Source organism: Echinops telfairi, unplaced genomic scaffold, assembly GCF_000313985.2.
Source record: "Echinops telfairi isolate 266 unplaced genomic scaffold, ASM31398v2 ScPeMD7_2291;HRSCAF=2852, whole genome shotgun sequence".
NCBI lineage: Eukaryota > Metazoa > Chordata > Mammalia > Afrosoricida > Tenrecidae > Echinops > Echinops telfairi.
Window position 1 is genome coordinate 45,253,027 of NW_022106189.1, and position 20,678 is coordinate 45,273,704.

Below are 20,678 nucleotides of genomic sequence, written 5' to 3' on the forward strand. Positions count from 1 at the left end.
TACATCTTTACACCGACACATAGCCTCATCTTTCTCCTGTGGAGCGGCTGGTGGGTGCTGAAGCACTGGGCCACCTGATTTTCTTGTGGGGGAGGGGGCACAGTTTCGTCCCCCACGGGAGGTAAGAGCAGGCGAGGAGACTGGAGCTCAAGAGAGGTTGAGTAACGTCTCTAAGGCCACACAGCTGGTGAGCAGAGGAGTGGGCATTAGAAACCCAGTCACGGCTAGGGATGGGGTGGGGGTGGGGGGTGGTTGCTGATGGCAGCATGGTCACAGCTGAGCCTGCATCTGCCTGTGTGCAGGAGTCCGTGTGTATGCCTGCATGCATGCGTGTGCGTATGCACTGGTGTGCGTGCATGAGTGTGCGAGTGTGTGTGACTAGAGGTGACTTTCATGTTCCTCTTTCGGATTTCGTCTTTCCCAAACTCTTTACAAGGAGTGCTTGTGCAGCGAGCTCTGGGGAAATGGGCCTGTGGGGCGGGCTGCCATGGGGGTTTTGTTTCGTGGGCAGCTTTGTTGTGATTGTGAGAGCTTACAGAGCAGATGGGCTTTCCATTCAACCTCCCAGACCATTCTGTCCCCCTCAGTGTCAGCAGCACTCTGCGGTGTCCCCTGGGCTTCCAGCTCCGTTCCTCTCAGCGCCCCTGGGGTTGCCCCTGCTCCCTGTGCCTTCTTCCCTGCCTCCTCCTGCTCCCTGAGCTGGGTTGGGGCCATGCAGCCCTCGGGGTCTCCTGTGGCCGATGGAAGGAGCCTGGTTCTCAGTTAGGGTTCATTTGCTAAGCCTGCCCGTCACGTGGCTGAGAGTTGATAGCAGGAGGGGGGGCTATCCTTGCTCTTCCTTGCTGGGGGACCACAGGCAAATTGCATAGTTCCTCTGAGCTCCGTTTCCATCAACCGGGAAGGGGAACAGCACCCATCGATCTTAAGAAGTCCCCAGGGGACTGACCCTGAGCTTACCCACCCCACCCCACCCACCAGCCCTGGGCTCGGCCCCACCCTTGGTTTTTTTTTCCAATAAAAGAAGGTGGAGACGTAGCTTTATGAGACAACCCAGAGAATCAAACTGCTTTTTGAAAAACAAAACAAAAACAACCACATTTATTTCTGTAAACTGTTTGCACGTGGGTGCTCTTCACACCCCAATACAGTACAGACGTCCGTGCCCGGGTGGAATGAGCCAAGGGAAAAAGAAAAAGAAGGGGTGAATGAAATATGCTCATGAAGAACCAAGCCAGTCTCATCTTTCTTTCTTCTTTAAAAGCAAAAAAAAACTAACCCTCTGAGTGTGAGCAGCAGATGATGACAGGGCAGCAGCGGGGGCTTCCGCTCTAGACTCCGCCGAAGAACAGGTGAGACCCAGGGGCCGGGGGTCCCCGCCTCTACAGAGGGTCCCCGCTGGGGGTAAAGCTCGGTTCCCAGTTGCTCATCAATTCCCATTCCCCACCTGAGCTTCTGTTCCCACTGTTGGGAAACAGAGTTAAGCTTGAAGTTCACCTCTTCCTGTCTGATGGAGGGCCCCAGACCTCCACCCCCACCTTCCTGCCACATGAGATCTCAATCAGGAGAGGCGGGGCCAGACCACCTGGCAAAGCCCCTGCCTGCCCAGCCAAGGATTAAGGCAAATTTTCTTTCCTCTGATTTGGTCTGAGCCAGACCTAGACTGTCCCCATCTCAGTTGGACATGTCACTTGGGCCACTCTGATAGGGATGGGGGTGAGGGGCCCCGGGACACATTCTAGGCGGTCCGAGCCAGGATATGTGCGTGTTCTGATGAAGGCTGAAGTGGACCAGCTTCTGAATAGACAGGAGAACGTTCCAGAAAACAAAGATGGCGGCCCAGCGGCGAGGGACCCTGAAACACATTCTAGGAGGTGCGCGCCAGGCTCGGAGTGTGTTCTGTGAAGGCTGAAGCGGACCAACTGCTCCGGGGCAGCTGCCTCCTCATGAGGAAACAGGAGGGCTTTCCGGAAGACCAAGATAGCAGCCCAGGTTCCATTAGCAACCTGGGGTCACGCTGGATCAGGCCAGGCAAGGATGTCAAGGAAAGGGATCAATCACTACAGGAGGGACCTAAAACCTGATGATGTGCACGAACTGAGTATCAGAACGATTTTTTCCTTAGAACAGAAAAGAACGGGGCGAGGAGGAAGTTAAAGAAAGACGGCCCATGAGCATCAGGAGAGACAGCTAACAGGGTGGGGAGGGAGGCAGGGAAAGGGACCGGGCTGCAGACGCAGGGGTGGGTGGCGGCGCCTCTCATCGCTCCTCTTCTCCCTGGGGAGCTGGTGGGCTGGTCGCAGGGCCGGGGTCCCTCCCCCGGGGGAGCAGGCAGGTGACTCTGGCCAGGGGCGGGGCGGGCAGGGGTTATTCTGTCTGAGCATCGTAATTGGCGCCCCCCGCCTTCTTCAGCTCGTTCTTGATGAAGTCTTCCTCCAGCTCCTTGCGGTCGCTGATGACAAACTCCTTGGCAAAGTTCTGTGAGAACAGTGAGAACAGTGGGTTAGAGGACAGAGGCGGGGAGGGGGGTCTGCAGGGGGGTGGGGCCTGGCCAACACCTGGTCTTGGCAGAAGTGAACAATCACCAGTGAATCTATTGCTCAGAGATCATCTTCTTTTCTCCTTCTCCTTTTGATGGATTGAGTGAGTGAGTGAGTGAGTGAGTGAGTGAGTGATTTGGATATCATCTTTCAATATGACGCCAAAGGTAACCCTCCTGAAGTCTTCTTACGAGAGAGCAATACTCTAGCTTAGTTAGTAAAAGAGTCAAGAAGAGAAAAAAGCATCTCGTAAACGGATCGATAGTATTTCCATCTGAAAGATGAGAAAACAAAAGTTTAAGGCTATCATCCTGGAAGGGGCCCCTCTGAGTCTAGAACCGGTGATCTTAGAAGTACCCCAAACCCACGACCCTCGTGTGGGTTCCTCTGACTCCTGGCCACTCTGCGGGACAGGGAGAACTGCCCTGTGGGTTTCTAAGGCTGTGACTCTTTCTTGGAGTGGACAGCCTCGTCTTTCTCCCTTGGAGGGGCTGGTGGTTTCAAACTGATGACCTTGTGGCTAGCAGCCCCGCACATAACCACTGCCCCACCAAGGCTCGTCTGAGAGCACCATCTACCACCGAAAGGATGACTCAACCAGGAGAAACCCCGGAGGCCACCTCTCACGGTGTTACGATAAGCCAGCCGGTCAATTACAGTAATCATCACCGAAAGGGAGGAGTGGGGACCAACATTTACCAAGCAGCTAATGCGTGCTAGGCACTGCCTCGCATGCAGTATCTCATTTACTTTTTCTGAGTTTCCCTTTCCTTATTGTTCGGTTAAACAGATCAGGCCCAGGGGCTGGGCTTGGAGAGACTGCACCACTTGTCCAGAAGGGACAAAGGTCCTTCCCCCCGCTCTCTTTCCAGTTGCTGATACTGCGCTGCTCAGTCTGTAGGTCTGTGCTCGGTGCAGATGGGAGAGGACCCGCCAGGTGTGCGCGACGGAAGAAAGAGAAGTGAGAGTGAAGTGACCTCGTTTCTCAAGGCTGCGAGGGGGTGGGTGGGGGGGGGGGAGTAGGCCGTGGGCCCTGGGAGGAGAAAGTCAACATCTTAGATGCCCACAGAAGGAAGCCCAGGGTGACAGCTAGAGAGGAGGATCAACAGAAGGGGGAACCCAGGGTGTTTGCGCAAGTTAGCTACGAGGCGATTCAGGTGACGAAGAAATGCCTTTGATAAGACCGAAAGGGATCTGAAGCAGATCTAGAGAGGAGAGATCAAGCGAGAGCCAGAGTGAGGGGCAAAACAGGACCGCAGGGGAATGGGACGCAACGATACACACACTCGAATCATCTCACGATTATCTTAAAAAGAAAGGAAGGTATAGCTCATGTCGGAAGGAAAAGCAACCTTCGGGGTACGAAGGGTGTTCTGGAGACACGCGGACAGCAGGTTAGAAAGAAACGGTTGCACGTTCTATCTCACAAGGGTCTTGGACAACGGCGATAGCGCGCAGCCTTGCTTAGACATCGGGTCTTGTTGAATGCGATTGGGGAATGGGAGTCGAGTTTGGTTGTGGAGTGCCCTGCAGGAGGGAGGCTCCCGACCCAGCCTGACTGGCGCCCCTCACAGAGGAGGAGAGGGGCACTGAGGAAAGGCCGTGATGATGGAGGCATGGAGTACAGGGAGGCAGCTACAGGCCACGGAGCACAGGACCCACAGGAGCCAGAGGAGATGGGAAAGGCTCTTTCCAGGAAACTCCTGAGAGGACAGGCCCTTGGACACCTGGACTCTGGGCTTGTGACATCCAGCATGGTGAGGCAGGACATGTCTGTGGTTTGGAGCTGCCCGATTCTTGGTTCTGTGTTCCAGCCTCCCTGGGAAATGAACCTGACAGCAGACAGTGGGGCTTCAGCCCTGTCCCTGCTCACCCTCCTCCTCCCTCACACCCAACCTCCACCGCCATCCCCGCTCTCCCTCCTGACTCACTGCCCCCCTGGCCTGTGGACATGTCTCACCACCTGTGTGTCCTTCTCTGCTCTGTGCTCATCCTGCCTGTGGACATGTCTCAACACCTGTGTGTCATCCTGCAGTCCACCCGCTCTCTCCTGTCCTGTGCCCAGTGGGGACCCCAGAACCATCCAGACTAGGTCTCGGGGTAACTTGCCCTCACCTCCCAGACACCGAAGGCCTTGTGTGCACATGGAGAGACAGACTGTGGTGGGGCTGATGTTCGGGGCCTCCTGGTGGAGCAGATACCACATCTACCTTTGCCCTCCCCTCGCCAAATCAGCTGCTCTTCCTTCAAGGCCAGAAGCATGGGCAGGAGAGGTGATGGCCCACAGCCTAGGCCACACACCATGCCTCACCTCACCCCAACCCTGGCCTCCTGGCAGGACTCCACTACATGCAGCATCGTACCTGCAGGACCCCAGGTGGACGACCCCTTCCCAATTGGCCTGAATGCCAGCTCAGAGCAACCCCCCTGCCCACTGCCAAGCCTTCCAGCCTCAACCCAGCGAGTGTCCTTGGCTTCAAGGGGACACCAGCACTTTGGGGAGCAGGCCTGTGTGTTTTTCCAGCGAGTCAGAAAGAGAACAAACAAGCTCTGTGGACAGAGCCGCCCTGTGGGGGCATGAAGTCTGAGACAGGAAGCAGCCAGCAAGGGGAAGCCAAACCCACAGAGGACGGTAACAATGACACCGTGTCGATGCAAAACCTGGCCACCTCTGGCCGCTCGGTCTCTGTCCCCAGCACACTTCCCACGCTCACCAAGCACACCACAGCCCACAGCTGGAGGCCGGAAGACTGAGGTGTGTCCTTATTTGGGGAGAACCAGGGTCCAGAGGAGCCTGTGTGATTAGGTATTGGGCTGCTAACCAACCGCAAGGTCAGTGGTTCGAAACCACCTGCCACTCCACAGGGAGAAAGATGAGGCTCTCTGCTCCCATCAAGAGTGACCGTCTCAGAAACCCACAGGGGCAGTTCCATCCTGTCCTACAGGGGCACTGAGAGTCAGAGTCAGCTCGAAGGCAGTGAGTGTGGCTTTGGAGTTTGGGGGTCCAGAGCAGCAGGGCCCCACAGAGACAGAATGAGCGTCACACGAGCAGTTCAAACTCATCAAGCATCCACAGGGAGCCCTGGTGATGCCGTGGTGAAGCGCTCGGCTGCTCACCAAAAGGAAGGGGGTTCAAACCTACCAACCGCTCCCTCCGAGGGAGAAAGACGAAGCTGCCTGCTCCCATCAAGATGACAGGCTTCGCAGAGCCTGTGCCAAGGAGACTGTGGGCCAGAGCAGGGTGGTAGCCCCAGGAGAGGCAGCCGGTGAGAGCACAGCAGGCAGGCGTCCTGGTCCACAGCGGCAGAGGCCACGGGACCCCCGGCTTAGAGGCTGAGGACCACAGGGAGTCTTTGCAGCTGGAGCTTTAGGAAGCTGACTTTTGGGAGCTTGTTTGCTTCCCTGATAAACTCCCAGTATTGTCTGTGAAACAAATAAGAGACAACAGCCCTGTGGGCGGGTTTCACCTGTTGCAGTCTGGTCACTACGATTCTGCCCAGACTCAACAGTCTGGTTTTCCCTTTTTGATCCTCACGTTAAACAAGGGTCGACAAGGGAAACGGCGGACTTAGGAAACCTCAGCAGCATTCTATAGCCCCCAAACCAAACTCCCTGCCAGCGAGTGTGCGCCGACTCGTAGCGACCGCCCCGTGGGTTTCTGAGACAGTAACTGTTGGTGGGAGCAGAAAGCCCTGCCTTTCTCCTGTGGCGCTGTATGTAGGTGGTTTCAAACTGCCAACTGTGCGGATCGCAGGCCAACACGTAACCCCTACACCACCGGGGCTCCTCTCTGACCCAGCACATCCAAAATATTATCCTTTCAACACAGAATCAAACTAGAAAGTTATTAAGGAATCTTTTGCACCCCTTTACTTTTCAGGCCAAGACTTTGGGACCGAGCCTGCCTTTGACATGCGCAGCCCATAGCGATATGGACCGGCCACTATCTGGGGGCTCAGTGACCACGCGGCTAGCCTCGGAGTGGGTCTGGACAGGATGTAAGACAGGCTGCAGGACACACCTGTGTGGGCATTGTCACTGTGGTTCTGCTGGCTGATATACAGGAGCATCCGGGCACCCCTGGCAGCTTCCAGGCGGAGACCCAGCAGGGAGCTGCTTGGAGAAAGGGGCCCCTCCAGCTACATGTGACGCCAAGTAGCTCATGCTGCACTCAGAGCATCCACAGATGTGGCTCAGCCCCCGTGCATGCAGACGTTCCCCTCTGACTCCTCTGACGTGGACATGCCAGGGGGCCTCCAAACGGTCACGGAGAAATGCCACTCTCTTGGAGAGAATCTCTATGAGGGTCTTTGGGCAAAAGAAGAGAAGCAGAGGGTTCTGGGAAGGCTGGCAGGGGACATTCAATGACTCTGGGCCCTGGTGTCCACCTCTGTGAAGGGACATGGCAGGGTACACAGGCCTGCAGTCCTTTTCTCAGCACCACGCAGAGATGTGCAGCCGAACAAGTGTCAATAGGACATGGGATCAAGTCCCACTGCAGCTGTTACAATGCCGGGGCACTAGGGCACCTGGGCACAGAAGGGTCAGGCTGAAGGCTACAGCAGCCCTAGGCCCATCTCAACATTTGGAAACGTGTGTAGAGGAAGGGCCCAGGGGTGGACGAGATGCATGCCGGCTGCAAGAAAGAATGAGCCTGTTCCCCTCATGGGCGAAGGTTAACTCCAAAGCAAAGACCCCGCCCGGAGTGCTGGTGAAAAGCAGTCTTGCTGGGAAAGGGGGCGTGTTTCCAGGAATAGGAGCCAGATGAAAGGCTACCACCTTGGAGCCTGCGGGGCATTGGGCTGCCAGCTCCCCCGGGGGCCCTCTGTGTCCCCTTCTGTAATTGTTCTAAGTGCTTAAAGGACCAAGGCTGAAAGCCTCCTACCAGCAAAGGTATAATTTTACTCAGAAAGAACAAGTTCTTATTACAGACACCCGTCATCGAGACAAAGGGAAAAAAAGAAACGGCCAGACTGGCATTTGACATTGGCCATGGGTCATGGGGCACTCGGAGCTGGGGTGAGTAGACCTTGCTTCTCTGAGGGAGAGAGAGGTGTGGTGGACACAGTGTGGTCGTAGAATAGCCCATGGCTGGCAGGTTGTGGATAAACCCAGAGCACACAGGGGAAGTGCCCACATGCTGACAGGGCCACTGCCTCACTAGCATTTGGATGACCTCCTGGTATCTGGCCCTTTGCTGTCCTGACCATCACAGGGACAGACGTGGACTCCATCTTGTCTGATCTCTGACTACTGCTTCATCTAAAACGGGGATGGCATGCAGATGCCAAACATGCTCTCCTTTCTCCTCCTGCAACCACAGCAGACATCACCAATCGATGGTAGCAATTTCCATGCCATTCAGACCTAACCTCGGAATCCTGAACAAAGAGCCACTGCCGACGGATTGTTTGAAAGGGTGCCCTGGTGGCGCAGTGATTATCGAAAAGTGAGCGGTTTGAACCCACCCGCCGCTCCGCTCCGTGGGAGGAAGATGAGGCCGCCTGCTTCCATGAAGTTTTAGCCTTGGGGAGCCTATGGGACAGCCCTGCTCTGCCCTAGAGGGTTGCTCAGAGTCAAAATCGATTCGATGGCAACAGGTGTTAACAGTCCAATGTAGCTTGGGCTGTGTTCACTCAGCTTAGTAGTATCCAGCCCTTAAGATTATGGAAACTGAAAACACCTTCCTGCCAGAGAGTGTCAAAGTCAAAGCTCCAAGCCAAACCCACTGCCATCAGTCAATTCCAACTCACAGGGACCCTGCAGGCCAGGGTAAGCTGCCCCTGTGGGTTTCCGAGATGGTCACTCTTTACGGGAGTAGAAAGCCTCATCTTTCTCCTGCAGAGTGGTTGGGGGCTTTGAACTGCTGCCCTGGCCATTAGCGGCCCAAAGTGGAACCCACTGGGCCACCAGATGATGGCGACACCCAGTCTTGTGAACAGTCATTGGCTTACTGCCTCCGACTCAATGCCAGTGAGTGGGAGCGCAGGCTCAGGCCACCCCACGAGTGTCCACATACCCCACAGGTGTCCATAGGACTACATGGCCTGAGGGCTTCAGGGGCTCATTCTTTTGGCAATAAATCTCCAGGCCTTTCTTCCGATGTGCCCCTGGATGAACTAACCGTGTGCATCACCGTGGGGTGCAACAAAGCACGATACTCTTGCTGGTATCGTTTCCACATGGGTCCCCAACATGAGGCCCCGGAGGGCAGGCCTGGGCACAGCTGGCCGCAGGGCCAGGCAGGCATCAGAACACCACTCACCCAGCACGGCTGCACCTGGCTGGCATGTGCCTGTGCGCCCTCCCCCACTTCTCAGGGAAAGAGGAGGAGGAAGAGGAGATATCCTGCTGTCTGTCCCTGTCCCCAGCACTGAAAACCAAGATGCCTGGCTCCGCCAACACGCATACACCCCCGGAAGTCAACCGAGGGGCGGAGGAATGAGACCGTTTTCCAAAAGGAGCCGTGTGTGTCACTGGCCGAGCCTGGTATTACCATTATGACTATTTTTAATAAAATGCTTTTGGGGGAATCACTTGGATTCCCAGAGAATGGGTGAGAGGTAGTCTTGGGAGTGCCCATGTCCCTCACCCAGGCTGCTGTGCCTGACATCCGACAGGGCGGTGGGGTGTTTGGCACAGGGAGGCCCCACCAGCATCGGCCCGACTCATTCCCCCACCAGCCCCTTGTTCTGTTCATAACCCTCCCCCCACAGCTGGAGCCATCACTGGTGGGCCCAGAGAGGTTGCGCCGCCCCACACCGGTCGCCGGGCCCCAGTACCTGCACCACCTCCTTCACCAGGGTCTTGTCCGTGCCCGTCTTGGCCCGCTGCAGCCCGCTGACATTCTCGCCGATCCACGTGATGAGGGCGAACTTGGACCTCTTGCTCATGGCATCCCCGGTGGTGAAGCGCACGAAGGCGAAGAGCCGGACGTCATCTGTGGCCAGGGGCAAAACCACGGGAGGAGCAAAGCTGGGTGAGCGCACGCCTGTCCCCCAGGAAGGGGCTGCAGCCACCTGCGTGCCTGGCCCCGCCCCAGCCCCGCCCCAGCCAACAGGCCTGCTGCCCAGACATCCACCTGGGCACTGCGGGCCTGGGCATCTCAGAGAGGCGCAGTGACCCCCCTGAGGTGGCAGGGTCGGCTGGAGGCTGGGCTGTGGCTGTCCCCTCGCGGGGCTCTTGTTCCAGGAACAGGAGCCCCTCTTCTCAGCTTACCCCCAAGATCTGAGACCCCGCTTGGGACAGGAAAGCTAGAGACACCCACCACAGGGAGCAGGAACTAAGCTGGGGGCCTGCAGCAGGGCTGGCGAGGAAGCAAAGGAAAGGGGCCCTGGCTTGGGCATGGGACACCACCCCTGTCGGAACCACTGCAGAGGCTCGCTGAGAATGAGCTGAGATACCCGGAGCAGGAGGTGAAACAGGCTGGTCTAGGGCAGAGAGCTCCGGGTGTGGGGTGGGTCGGAAGCCTGGGGGTCTCGCTGAGCAGTTTCTGACTCAGGCAGGAGTCAGGGGTGGGGCTGGGAGAACTGCGTGCCTGAGAAGCACCCAGATGCTGCCAGCTCATGGCCCTCGCATGGCGCTTAGAAAGCAAATCAAGCTGCCTTTCTCCCCAGCTTCTCTCCGGGAGCCTCCACACTGCGCCCAGGGGGTATAGCTTGACACCCGGACGCAAGGCTGAGAGCTGACGGAGTCCAGAGCAGCAGCAGGCCCAGGGATGGCCAGGGCCCCTTCCTGCAGGTGATCCTCAGCACACCTGGACAGCCAGCCCCGCCCCCAAGCAGGTCATGGCCAGGTGCCCGGAGAGCCAAGACACACACAGCTCTGGGCAGGTAGATCCCCAGACACTCCAGCCCCAACAGGCAGACCCCTAGACACTCCAACTCTAGTGAGCAGACCCCCAGCACTGAACCCCCACAGGGAGACCCCAGGGACTTCCCGCCCTGGCAGGCAGAGCCCCGACACTCCAGCCCCAGTGAGCAGATGGCCCCATGACAGTGCAGCCTCAGTAGGCAGATCCTGGAACCCTGCAGGCCCAGGCCAGGCAGCTCCTCCACACGTCTTTCTTAAAGAGATGACAGGGTCACGTGCCTGGGCCCAGCACTTTCCGTTTATAAAACTCGTGACTGTCTTATTAGCTAGTGGGGTCTGCAAAGTGACACGGGGGGAGGGTTTCCTTCAACATCCAAGTCATCACTGGGCAGATAGGGGCCTGCACCCAAGGGAACACCTGAATGGCAGAATCAGGTGAAGGTCAAGGGTTTAGACGTTTCCTGGGCACCTGCCCAGCTCCCCCCACCCCTCACATGAGAGTGTGGTAGGCGCCCATCATGGGCACTGGGCCTGGGCTCAGTGACAGGAAGTGAGGCAGAGAAGCAAGGATGACCCCAAGAGACATGGCACAGGTCACAGCAACAGGGCTGAGTGGCCAGCTGGACACGGGCAATAAAGAAAAGGTGTGTGGGGGAAGGGATCAGGGAGGACCAGGTTGGGACGGGCGCAGCAGCTGCGGATTCAACAGTCTGGCTCAGGCGCCAGTTTCCTCCCCAAGGACACAGAGTCACTGAGCAAACACCTGCGCCCCAGTGGCGCTGCCTTGAAAGTAAGTGATACCCCGCCCCCCACAGGGGAGACTGTGCAGCACCTGGGGGGGTAGCTGCTGGTGGCTCGGGTCATCTAGTAGGTTCACACTTACAGCTGAACAGTTTCGAATTAAGCATGGGCAGACTCAGAGAAGGGGAGGCAGCCTGTCCCATGGAAGGCACATCCTGGGAGTTCCCAGTTTCAGGAGCACTGCTAGCTAAGAGTCATCAGAGGAAAGGGGGGAACCGGCCCCAAAAGTGTCCCACTAAACCTCCAGGTGCAACTGTGGGCAAGGATGCCCCCTCTCACAAATGCCACGGCTCGTGAGCGGCAGAGCACCCCGGAGGTGGTTTCCACGGCAACCCCTCCATCCCCATGAGCCGCATAGGGACCAGAGGACCCACCATGAGTGGGCTGGCATGGCCCTGAGTCACTCACTTCCTGTAGATGCAGGTCCTCTGTCTAGCTAAGTGGGGAGCCTCTTGTCCATGCAGCGCCCCCTGCCCACCCTGCCCGACCCTCTCCTGACGCACAACCCCCTCTCCACAGCTCCAGCTCACTGTGCCCCAGGAGGCGCTCCTTGTCTGAGGTCTGCCCTCCGCACTGGCTGCTCCACCCTGTGTCCTCTTCACCTCTGACCCTTGGGCTCCCGAACCAGCACCATCCCCTGGTGGGGGAACCCTCCCAACCAACCCAACTTACCTCCAGTCTAACACAAGCCCCCCCCCCACAAGTAGCAAGTTACACACCACCCCAACCCCCACACACAGCCCCCACCCAAGGACACTGAGGGCTCAGTACTCTTCTAGAACCCGGGAGCTTTGTAGATCGATCCATGGGCAGAGGCCATCTAAATGCCCCGGGGTGGGGGTGGTGAGGGAGGGGACCAGGTTCTCCGGGTGGCTGGCTGCTGTTAGTCTGACAGTGCCCCAGCCAACCAGACTGCGGACAGGCGTGTTTTTGAAACATCCTGGGGTCACCGTGTGTTCACAGACGCTGGCAGCCAGAGACTTGGTGGGCCACACGAGAATCAGCTGAGCCTGGGCTAAAACCCTGCTCACTCGTGCGCGCCACATAGTCGGAGCCACCCATGCTGACTGCAAGCTCATGCCCGCCACCGCCTCCCTCCCAACTCCCTCTGAAGTTGCTTAGCCCTTTGCTTCCCACAGGGCAGGGCAGGGCAGGGCAGGGCAGGAGGAAGGTCAAGTTCTCAGCGCCAGGGCTAGGCTCCCTAGAACACAACACAGCCAGACTCCATGAAAGCATCGTGGGCCCACGTCCGTGTCCTGCTAATACCATGCTTGGAGCCCAGCGGCAGCTCTGTGGCAGAGAGATGTGGCACCCTGCCTCTAGGAAGGGGACAGACAGGCTTGGAGAGTGTCTAGGGTGTAGGGCAGCTCAGTGTGACCTCCAGGATTCCCTAGAGCCAGAGCTGACCCAAGCACAGTGGGTGGGGTGGGGGGAGGGGCGAGGGTGGACAAAACTGCCCTCTCTCCAAAAACTCACTGCCCATTGAGTCAATTCCAACTCAGAGTGACCCTGTAGGACAGGGCAGAACTGCCCCCATGGGTTTCTGAGATGGCCACTCTTTATGAGAGCAGAAAGCCCCGTCTGTCTCCCAAGGAGCAGCTGGTGGATTCACACTGCTGACCTGGCAGGTTGGCAGCCCAATACGTGAAACCATTCAAGCGCACAAGAAATCTACAAGTCTGTTCATGGGACCAGACTCCTGGATCCCTGGCGAACGAGGGGATTCTAGCAACCAGGCAGACCACAGCAGTGCTGCCCCACAAGGCTTCCTTACCGGAGCCTTTGGTCTTTGGACCAGGAGCGGCCAGTGGGTTTGAATGGTTTGCCTTGCAGCCAAAGCACCCGTCCCATGCCACCACCAGAGCTCCTAGGTCAACGGGAAAACTTCACTTCCTTATCTATCCGACACACGTGTGTGAGTGTGCGGGTTACGGATTGAACTGTGTCCCGAAGAGGCATGCTGGTGTCCTGACCTGCACACCTGTGACTAGGACCCTGTGTGGAAATGGAGTCTCAGGATGTCATCATCGGCCAGTGTGATCACTGAGGGATGGGGTCTCCCACGTGAGAGGGTTTGGGAATGGAGGGGGTCCTGATTCCTCTGGGAGAGGAGACACACGGTCAGAGGGAAGGGAGCCACAAGAAGAAGCATCCACAGCCAACTGCGCCTGAGGCCACCAGAGGTTGGGCCAGACCTGGAAGGACCCTGCCTGGGAGTCCTTGAAGGGAGCAAGACTGCTGACGTGCTGCCTGTGGACTTGGACCTTGGGGATGGTGATAAGTGCCGGTTCTTAGAAGGCACCGATGGCAGCCGGCTGGGGCTAGAGCCCTGGCAACGAGCTGTGCGCAGGATACGTGAGGGACCTCGGCAGGGCGGGCCTTCACGCTACACTCCCTGCTCCACCCGCCAGTCTCCAGAGTTCAAGCTCCACAGTCCACGACAGCCGCCACCAGGACCACCACCCCGGCCAGCTCCACCTCACAGTGGCTCTGGGACGGAACGTCTTCAGACCTCTGCTTCCTCATCTGCAAAATGGGTCAAAGACCGACCTCATGAGGATGCGATGGGCGTGGGGAGGGGGTAGAACAAGAGTGGAAGGGCTTGGCTGCTGAAGATGGTGGTAGTTCTAGCCTCACTCTGCCATGGAGACCCCCTTCAGAGACCCCCAGTGGACTCCTAACTGCCAACCCCATGGGCTGCCTCTCCTCTTCTTTCAGTAGAGCCACCCGCACATGGGTTTCAGTGCCGTCCTTGAAACTCTCCCATCGCTTGGCCCCTTTTCTCGGCGCTCTAATCCCGCCTTCCCTCTCCTTTGCTGACTCTTCCGCAGTTTGCCCACTGCTCACACCTGACCTGAGGGTCCTCCCCTCCCCCTGCTACACTCTCTCTCCACTCTGATCACCACTATCAACTCCAAGACATGTGTCCGCTCCTTCACTGGCTGAGTGGGTGTGGAACGCCTGGGAGCGGCCCTCTAACTGCAGGAGAGTGGTAAGTCCAAGCCCTGCCCTCGTCACCCTCGGAGTAGCTCACTGGCCTGTCCCCAGCTAGACTGGACGCTGCTGTGGGCAGGCAGGGTCTCCAGTCCATGCTGCACCTCACACATGACAATGCTTGCTGCAGCAACTTGGTGTATGAAGAAGGGTGCCGCCGCCAGACACCATGGGCTGGGCTGCGTCCTGGTTTGGCTCCTTTTGAGCTTCCATCACTGCTCTGAGCCTCTCTGGGTTCCAAGGAAGGGCTTCCCATCACTGCACGCGCACACAGTTCCAAGCCTGGACCTTTATTCGCTCCGTAAGCATTCCCCGAGGGCCTACTATGTGCCTGTCACCGTGCTGGGCAGTGGAGGATGCAGCACAGAGGTTGGCATCTACTCCACACTTACAAGGAGTGCCGGTGGCCTTGTGGCTAAAGCGCTTGGCCGTTAACCAAAAGGCCAGAAGCTTGGAGCTTCTAGGCGCTTTGTGGGGGAAACGATGAGGCTTTCTACTCCCGTCAAGGTTGACAGCTGGGGCACCCACAGGGGCAGGTCTGCCCTGGCCTCATAGGGTGGCTGTGCACGAGGATCGACGAGAGAAATAACTTTGGCGTTTGGGGGCACCAGGCGCTATTTTGGGCACTTGCAGAGTATGCTGCAGTTCCTCAGCCCAACCTCACAGAGAGGGGAGTCGGTGCTGCCCACTCGCCCATTTCACAGGTGCAGAAACGAAGGCTGAGACACTTGATGGAATAAGGAACTGAAGACTGCTCCCACCACTGGAGAACGACATCGGTCGGTCTTGGAGGCAAATCCCCAACGGACCTCAAGTCGATTCCAACTCACAGTGACCCTGTAGGGCCCAGGAGAACAGCCCCTGCGGGTTTCTGAGACGGCAGTCTGGATGGGAACAGACAGTCTCATGGGTCACAGACGGCAGTCTGGATGGGAACAGACAGTCTCATGGTTCTCCTGCAGAACCAAGAGTGGGTTAGACCCCTGACCTTGGGCTTCACAGCTCAAGTGGTAGCCCGATCCGCCTCCAGGCCTCCTTAGGTCTGGGGAGGTGGTTCTCAGTGTGTGGCCAGAAATCCAATCAGCAGTGTCCTTATTGGGTGTTCCTAGAAACCTGAGTGCCCGGATCTCATTGATATCAAAACTCTCGGCCTGGACCCAGAAATCTGTTTGTAACTAGATTGCTGGGGAGTCAGTGCCACCTAAGCTTGGGGACGCTGACCTGAAGAGAGCCGGCCAGCAGAGGACCGGGAGGGCTGGTCAATATGGAGACCTCGCTCCACCCTGCTGGGGAAAGGGGGAGGCGGAAGGCTCTAGGAAACAAAAAAGCCGAAGTGCTCCAAGGTCAGCTCCCACCCGCTTCCTGCCCGCTTGCACCCCTATAGTTTTGAGGAAGTCATCCCGTAAGATGCTTCCTGAACGCCTGTCTTTTCGCCGCTCTAGTGTGCAGCATGACAGGCGACTGAAAGAGGCCCCTGAGTGTCTCCACCAGAGCCCCCGGGGCCGCCCCCCCAGCCCTCCCTCTCCCCCAGCCCCTGCCCCCCAAGAGATGAGAGTCACACTTAGAAAGGGAGCAACAGGTCACCATCGGGGGGTCCTCGAGAGGGGGATAAAAAACAGAACAAAACACAAAGTTGTGAAAGAGACCAGGGCTACTGGTCTGATATTGACTGGGGGTGGGGGTGGGGCTCCCCAAGACTGTCTCCTTTAGATGTCCTTCAAGGCTGGAACCGGACTCACTCACCCTCGTGGGTCACCTTCCAGCCAAATCAGGGACAGGCAGGTAACCAATAACATCGGGGAGGTGCGCCTGCCCGAGAACAGCCAACCCCAGAAGCTCAGAAGCTCAGCGAGCAGGAAGCAAGAGGGAAGGAGGCCGGGAAATGGGGGACACAGGGAGGGAGGGGCAGAGTGCTGGTCCAGGGGGGACGGCCATCAGTGTCACAATGCACACTGTCCAGGAGTGTGGACGGGAGGGCCAGTTTGCTCTTCAGACTACCACCTAAAGTTCAATTGTTTGTTTGTTTTTGAAAGTTACAAAAAGAGAAAGGGAACCGTTGGGTGCCGGGTCACGGTTCTCTGTGGGCCTTTTGCTTGACCACAGGGCGGGGTGGGGGGGGGTGGGGGGGGGCGCGAGAGCCCACCAGTGCATCAGAGAGCTCATGAAGCCCATCTTGGGGAGATGCCCACCAGCGGCAGAGCCAGGCCGGTCAGGGTGGATGTCGGCCTCCTTCTGGTAGGCACCGTGAGCTTCAAGGCCAAGGTCCACTCTGTGTTTGAGGTTCCTCCACCTAGCATGTGTCTCAACCATAAAGACTCGGTTCCCACCCAACGTTAATCAGGCTCTACCTTCAAAAGAACTCGGCTCTCTGCTTGTTGGGAAATCAATGATGAACCACCATTGTTTAAGGGCGCCTGGGCCACCCCAACCCCACCAGCTTAAAGGACCCCTGGAGCCGCTGGGTGGTGCAAACACCCCACCACCCTTGATGGGAACTGGCTTTTGTTTGTCTGTGTGGTTCAGAGACCTAGAGACCCCCATGTTTCCTCCTATTATGTGTCAGGCTGCTGTGGGCCAGGACCAACTCGATGGCCCCTAAAAACAACCGAAACCCCAGGCCATGCCCAGGTGTATCCAGTGCATCGATTTGAGGTTCCTTGGTTCCCACTGACTAAGCTCCTTCATATCACTGAGCTTTCACTGATAATGTGCTCGGGACCCTACCTGGCAGAGAACGAGCACTCCAAGGTTGGCTGCCATTCCTTTCCCAGTCTCTCCTCTGCGGCCCCTTCCTCCACCTGCCTCTCCCAGCTCCCTCCTACTCTGGACGCTTCCTTTACCCCATCTCTCACCTCCGGTCCTCTGCTTCTCCCCACTCCGGCTGTCTTTCTAGAGCCAGGAAGGGGGAAGATATAAGGAGGGAAAATGGTCTAAGGAGGAGGGAAGGGCAGGCTGGGCCAGGAAGAAGACAGGAGATGGACCTAGGGTAAGGTGACCAGACGTCCCGCTTTTGGTGAGACAGTCCCTAATTTTAACAATTTGTCCCATGTCCCACGGCATTTTTAAAAAGTCCCGATTTTTGGAAAGGATGCACGACAAGCTAGGGTATACGGTTTTCAGCTGCCATGTGGCTATTTCACCAGGATATGAGTTTTATCAATGGTGTCCCGCTTTTGTCCTGCTTTACCAATGTTAAAATGTAGTCACCTTAACCTAGGGGACCAAAAGGGGGGTGATTAGGAGCTAAAAGGCACAGGGACAAGAGAGAAAGCAAACAGACAAACAAGCCGGGGGAGGGACGTCGAGAGAAGCCACTCTTAGATGCTCCCCCAAACTACCACCGGCACATGTTCTCCACCACGCTCTCCAGGACTCCCCCTCCCTTATGCCCTTGCCCCCAAACTTGAAATCTCAGGAGGCTCAAGAGAATGAAGGTGGGGCAGAATCTGAAGAACTCCACCCCAACACAGAACCCCTGTCTTTGTGTTGATTCCAGTCTTTGCCACTGCCTGCCCCCAAAGTCAGTGCTGGCTGGTGAGGGGTGAAGCCCACGGGCTCCGGGGCAGGCGCACGGTGCAACTTTGTCTTTTACACTTCTGTCCATTTTTGAACCATGTTCTTTTGCCGAGGCACACAAACTAGATACATAATAGCTAGAAAGACAAGTAAGGAAATCCAAGGGCCCTACCGTCTGCAAAGCAACAACGCCTGATGGGTGTCCCCCCTGGCCCTTTTAGCTACGGTCAGGTCTGTCCAGTTCTTGTGGCCCCAGCATCAAGAACACCCCAGGGCGCATAACGATTGTTGTGAGAGAGCCCCTCATGGCCGCCCCTCGCACAGTGGGACTGGACCACCGTGATCCACAGGCTTGTCTTCCTAGTCTGAAGACTCCACGGGACCAGTGCACATCACAGCAACCCGCGAGCCTCCCCTGACAAGGCAGGTGGTGGCTGTGCAGGAGGCGCACTAGCCAGGAATGAACCTGAGTCTCCAGCATGAAGGCGAGGGTCTTAGCACTGAACCCCCATTTCCCCCAGGCCCGTCGTTGGCATCTAATAAATATCTATCAGCCGACACAAAGAACAAAGGGTGAGAGAACTAATTGTTTCTTAAGCACCATCCAACACTGAACTTCTGAGCCCGGCGGAAGAGAGCGGGCAGGGGGAGGCTGGGAGGAAATTACTTCAGAGTTTGATGAGACTGCAGTTCACGCTGCAGCTGACCTTACCTTATATAGACTCCCTAAGAGGTTAGGCAAATGAGGCTCACTAAGAAAAAAACAACACAAAAACCACACACAAAACGCTGAGCTGTCAGCTTCTGCCGAGGGGATTCTGGGAGCTCAGTTTGAAAGGGTTGACAGGAAGGAATTCCAGCATTCTGCTCCCCAGAGCAGGGAGGCAGCTGGGCAGGGCCAACAGAGGGGCAGCTAGCCGGGCCCCAGGCAAGTGCGTGCAAAGGACCAACCAGGTTTTCTTTGGGGCCAAAGAGGAAGGAGAACTGTGGGGGTGGCTGGTGGTGAGGGGGGGTGTATGAGGAAGAGGAGACCCCTCCCTGTGGTGAAGTGAGAACTCTCACTCTTGAAAGGCCAATATGGCTCACTGTCCCCTTTAAAGTGACTTTTAGTTATTGTTCCCCTTGATAGGTTTAAAAATAAAAAGTAAAATAATTTTTAAGTACCTCCTTCTTGCCCCTACTCAAAAAAAAAGTTTTAAATAAAATATTAAAGTGTACTAGAAAAAAAAAAAGAACACCTATTATGCCAGAAATAAAATCTCTTTATTACATGTTGACTGAATTCCTTCTGGAAGATGGAGGATTTATAATTTTATTGACGTGATCTATTCTATGAGGGGAGGGGCACTAGTGGCTTAGTGGGTTATGCCTTGGGCTGCTAGCTGCAAGATCAGCAGTTCAAAACCACCAGCCACTCCGTGAGACTTTCTACTCTCATAAGAGTCACCGTCTAAGAAATGCACAGGATCAGCTCCACCTTGTCACTGTGACTTGGCATTGAGTGGATGGCCGTGAGTGGTATGCTGTGTGTGTGTGTGTGTGTGTGTGTGTGTGTGTGTTGCTGTTGTCAACTCCAGCTGATAGGACTGCCCCATAGGGTACCCTAGGCTGTCATATACCGGTTCTCTCTCACATGGCATGACTAATGGGGTCAAACAGCCATGGGTCCAGTTAGCAGCCATGCACTTAACTATTGGCACACCAACGACCCTTAAATCTGTACACAGACGTGTATGAGTGTAGTACATCACATTTGAAATCACACTGTATGCACGAGTTGAACGCCTAGCTGTGCTGACCCCACCCCACTTCTTTAAATGGAAGTCTCAAAGGACTCCTTCCTCCCTGAATTGTCACCGACTGCAAAGTGACCCAGCGTCCCTAACCCAGCAAAGAACACAGGAAAATGGGATAGAGGACTGCCGGAGGACAAGACCGGTGGCTTCAGGAGCCCCAGCGGGGGATAGGCTGATCTGGATACCCAGATTACTCTCCAGCACGGAGGAAGGCTTTCCCGACTGCGAGGCCCGGGCCTGTTAGCAAATTAGTTTTACTTCTGTAAGTGGGGCTCTCGTGGCGACCCTCTAGGACAGGGAGAAACTGCCCCGTGGGTCTCTGAGACTGGAACGCTTCCAGGGAGCAAACAGCCTCGTCTTTCTCCACTGAGCAGCTGTGGCTCCAAATGGCTGGCCTTGCCCTTAGCAGTTCAACATGCGACCCATGGCCCCCACTGCCCTGGGGCTCCCTTAGGGTCACTGTGAGTCAGAATCAACTTGATGGCAGTGGTTTTTTGTTGTTTTTTTTTTGGGGGGGACACAGGGAATGGATGTCTGTGAGTGGACAGAGAAGACCCTTTTGAGGTGGGGGGGCACAGAGGCTGCCACCAGACGCCCCCCAACACAACAGCAGTTGTGAGGCTGGCTCAGGGAGCGCATCATCAGATGGGTTCCGACAAGAGCGCAAAGGAAGGATAGGGGCCCCTCAGAGCCCCGTTTTACTCTGACCCTCGTGGGGACCCTTGGGGTTGTCACCCACTCGATGGTGGCTGGAACCCAACAGGGGGTCCTCCTCTCTCTTGTTCACACCATGGCATATGGAACCTTGGAGGGGAGCAAACCCCAGACCTCCCATCTCCCCAAGCCCTCTTCAGGCCAGCCAGGAGGCCCGGGGACTGCCCACTGCAGGACCATGACCCGGCAGCTCCCTGCCTCAGACCCTCAGGTTTCTGGTCTAGAAGATGGCTCCCCCAACCCCAGCACCCCTGCCCCTGCCTCAGAAACCACCTCAGGGTGGCTTAGGTGGAGCAGGCCCGCCCCAGCCCCCTCCGCCTGCCCATGACCCACTCACTCTCACACGGATCACTGTATACTGAGTCACCAAGAGGGAGGCTGGACGGCGGGTGTTCACCCACCAAGAGGGGAGGTGGACTTCTCCTTCCACAGACAGGTCACACTGAGATGGGGCACTAGCCAGGTGGCACCAGCTCCTCCAGGCTAAGTTCTTGCTGAGACAAGAAGC

The 20,678-nt window shown here is 56.8% G+C and overlaps 1 protein-coding gene across 2 annotated transcripts in view; it reads right to left on the bottom strand.

Annotated features, from left to right (window-relative positions):
- Positions 1–1,064: 1,064 nt before the first annotated feature.
- COTL1 (coactosin like F-actin binding protein 1) overlaps positions 1,065–20,678 on the bottom strand; it is a 31,039-nt gene continuing 11,425 nt past the window's right edge. For both annotated transcript variants that reach the window (XM_045293941.1, XM_004704523.2), the window contains 2 exons: positions 9,320–9,477; positions 1,065–2,475 (listed from right to left, as the gene is read on the bottom strand). In XM_045293941.1, coding sequence (XP_045149876.1) covers positions 2,365–2,475; positions 9,320–9,477 — 269 coding nt within the window. In that variant the 3' untranslated portion in view covers positions 1,065–2,364. The remainder of the gene's footprint in view (positions 2,476–9,319; positions 9,478–20,678) is intronic.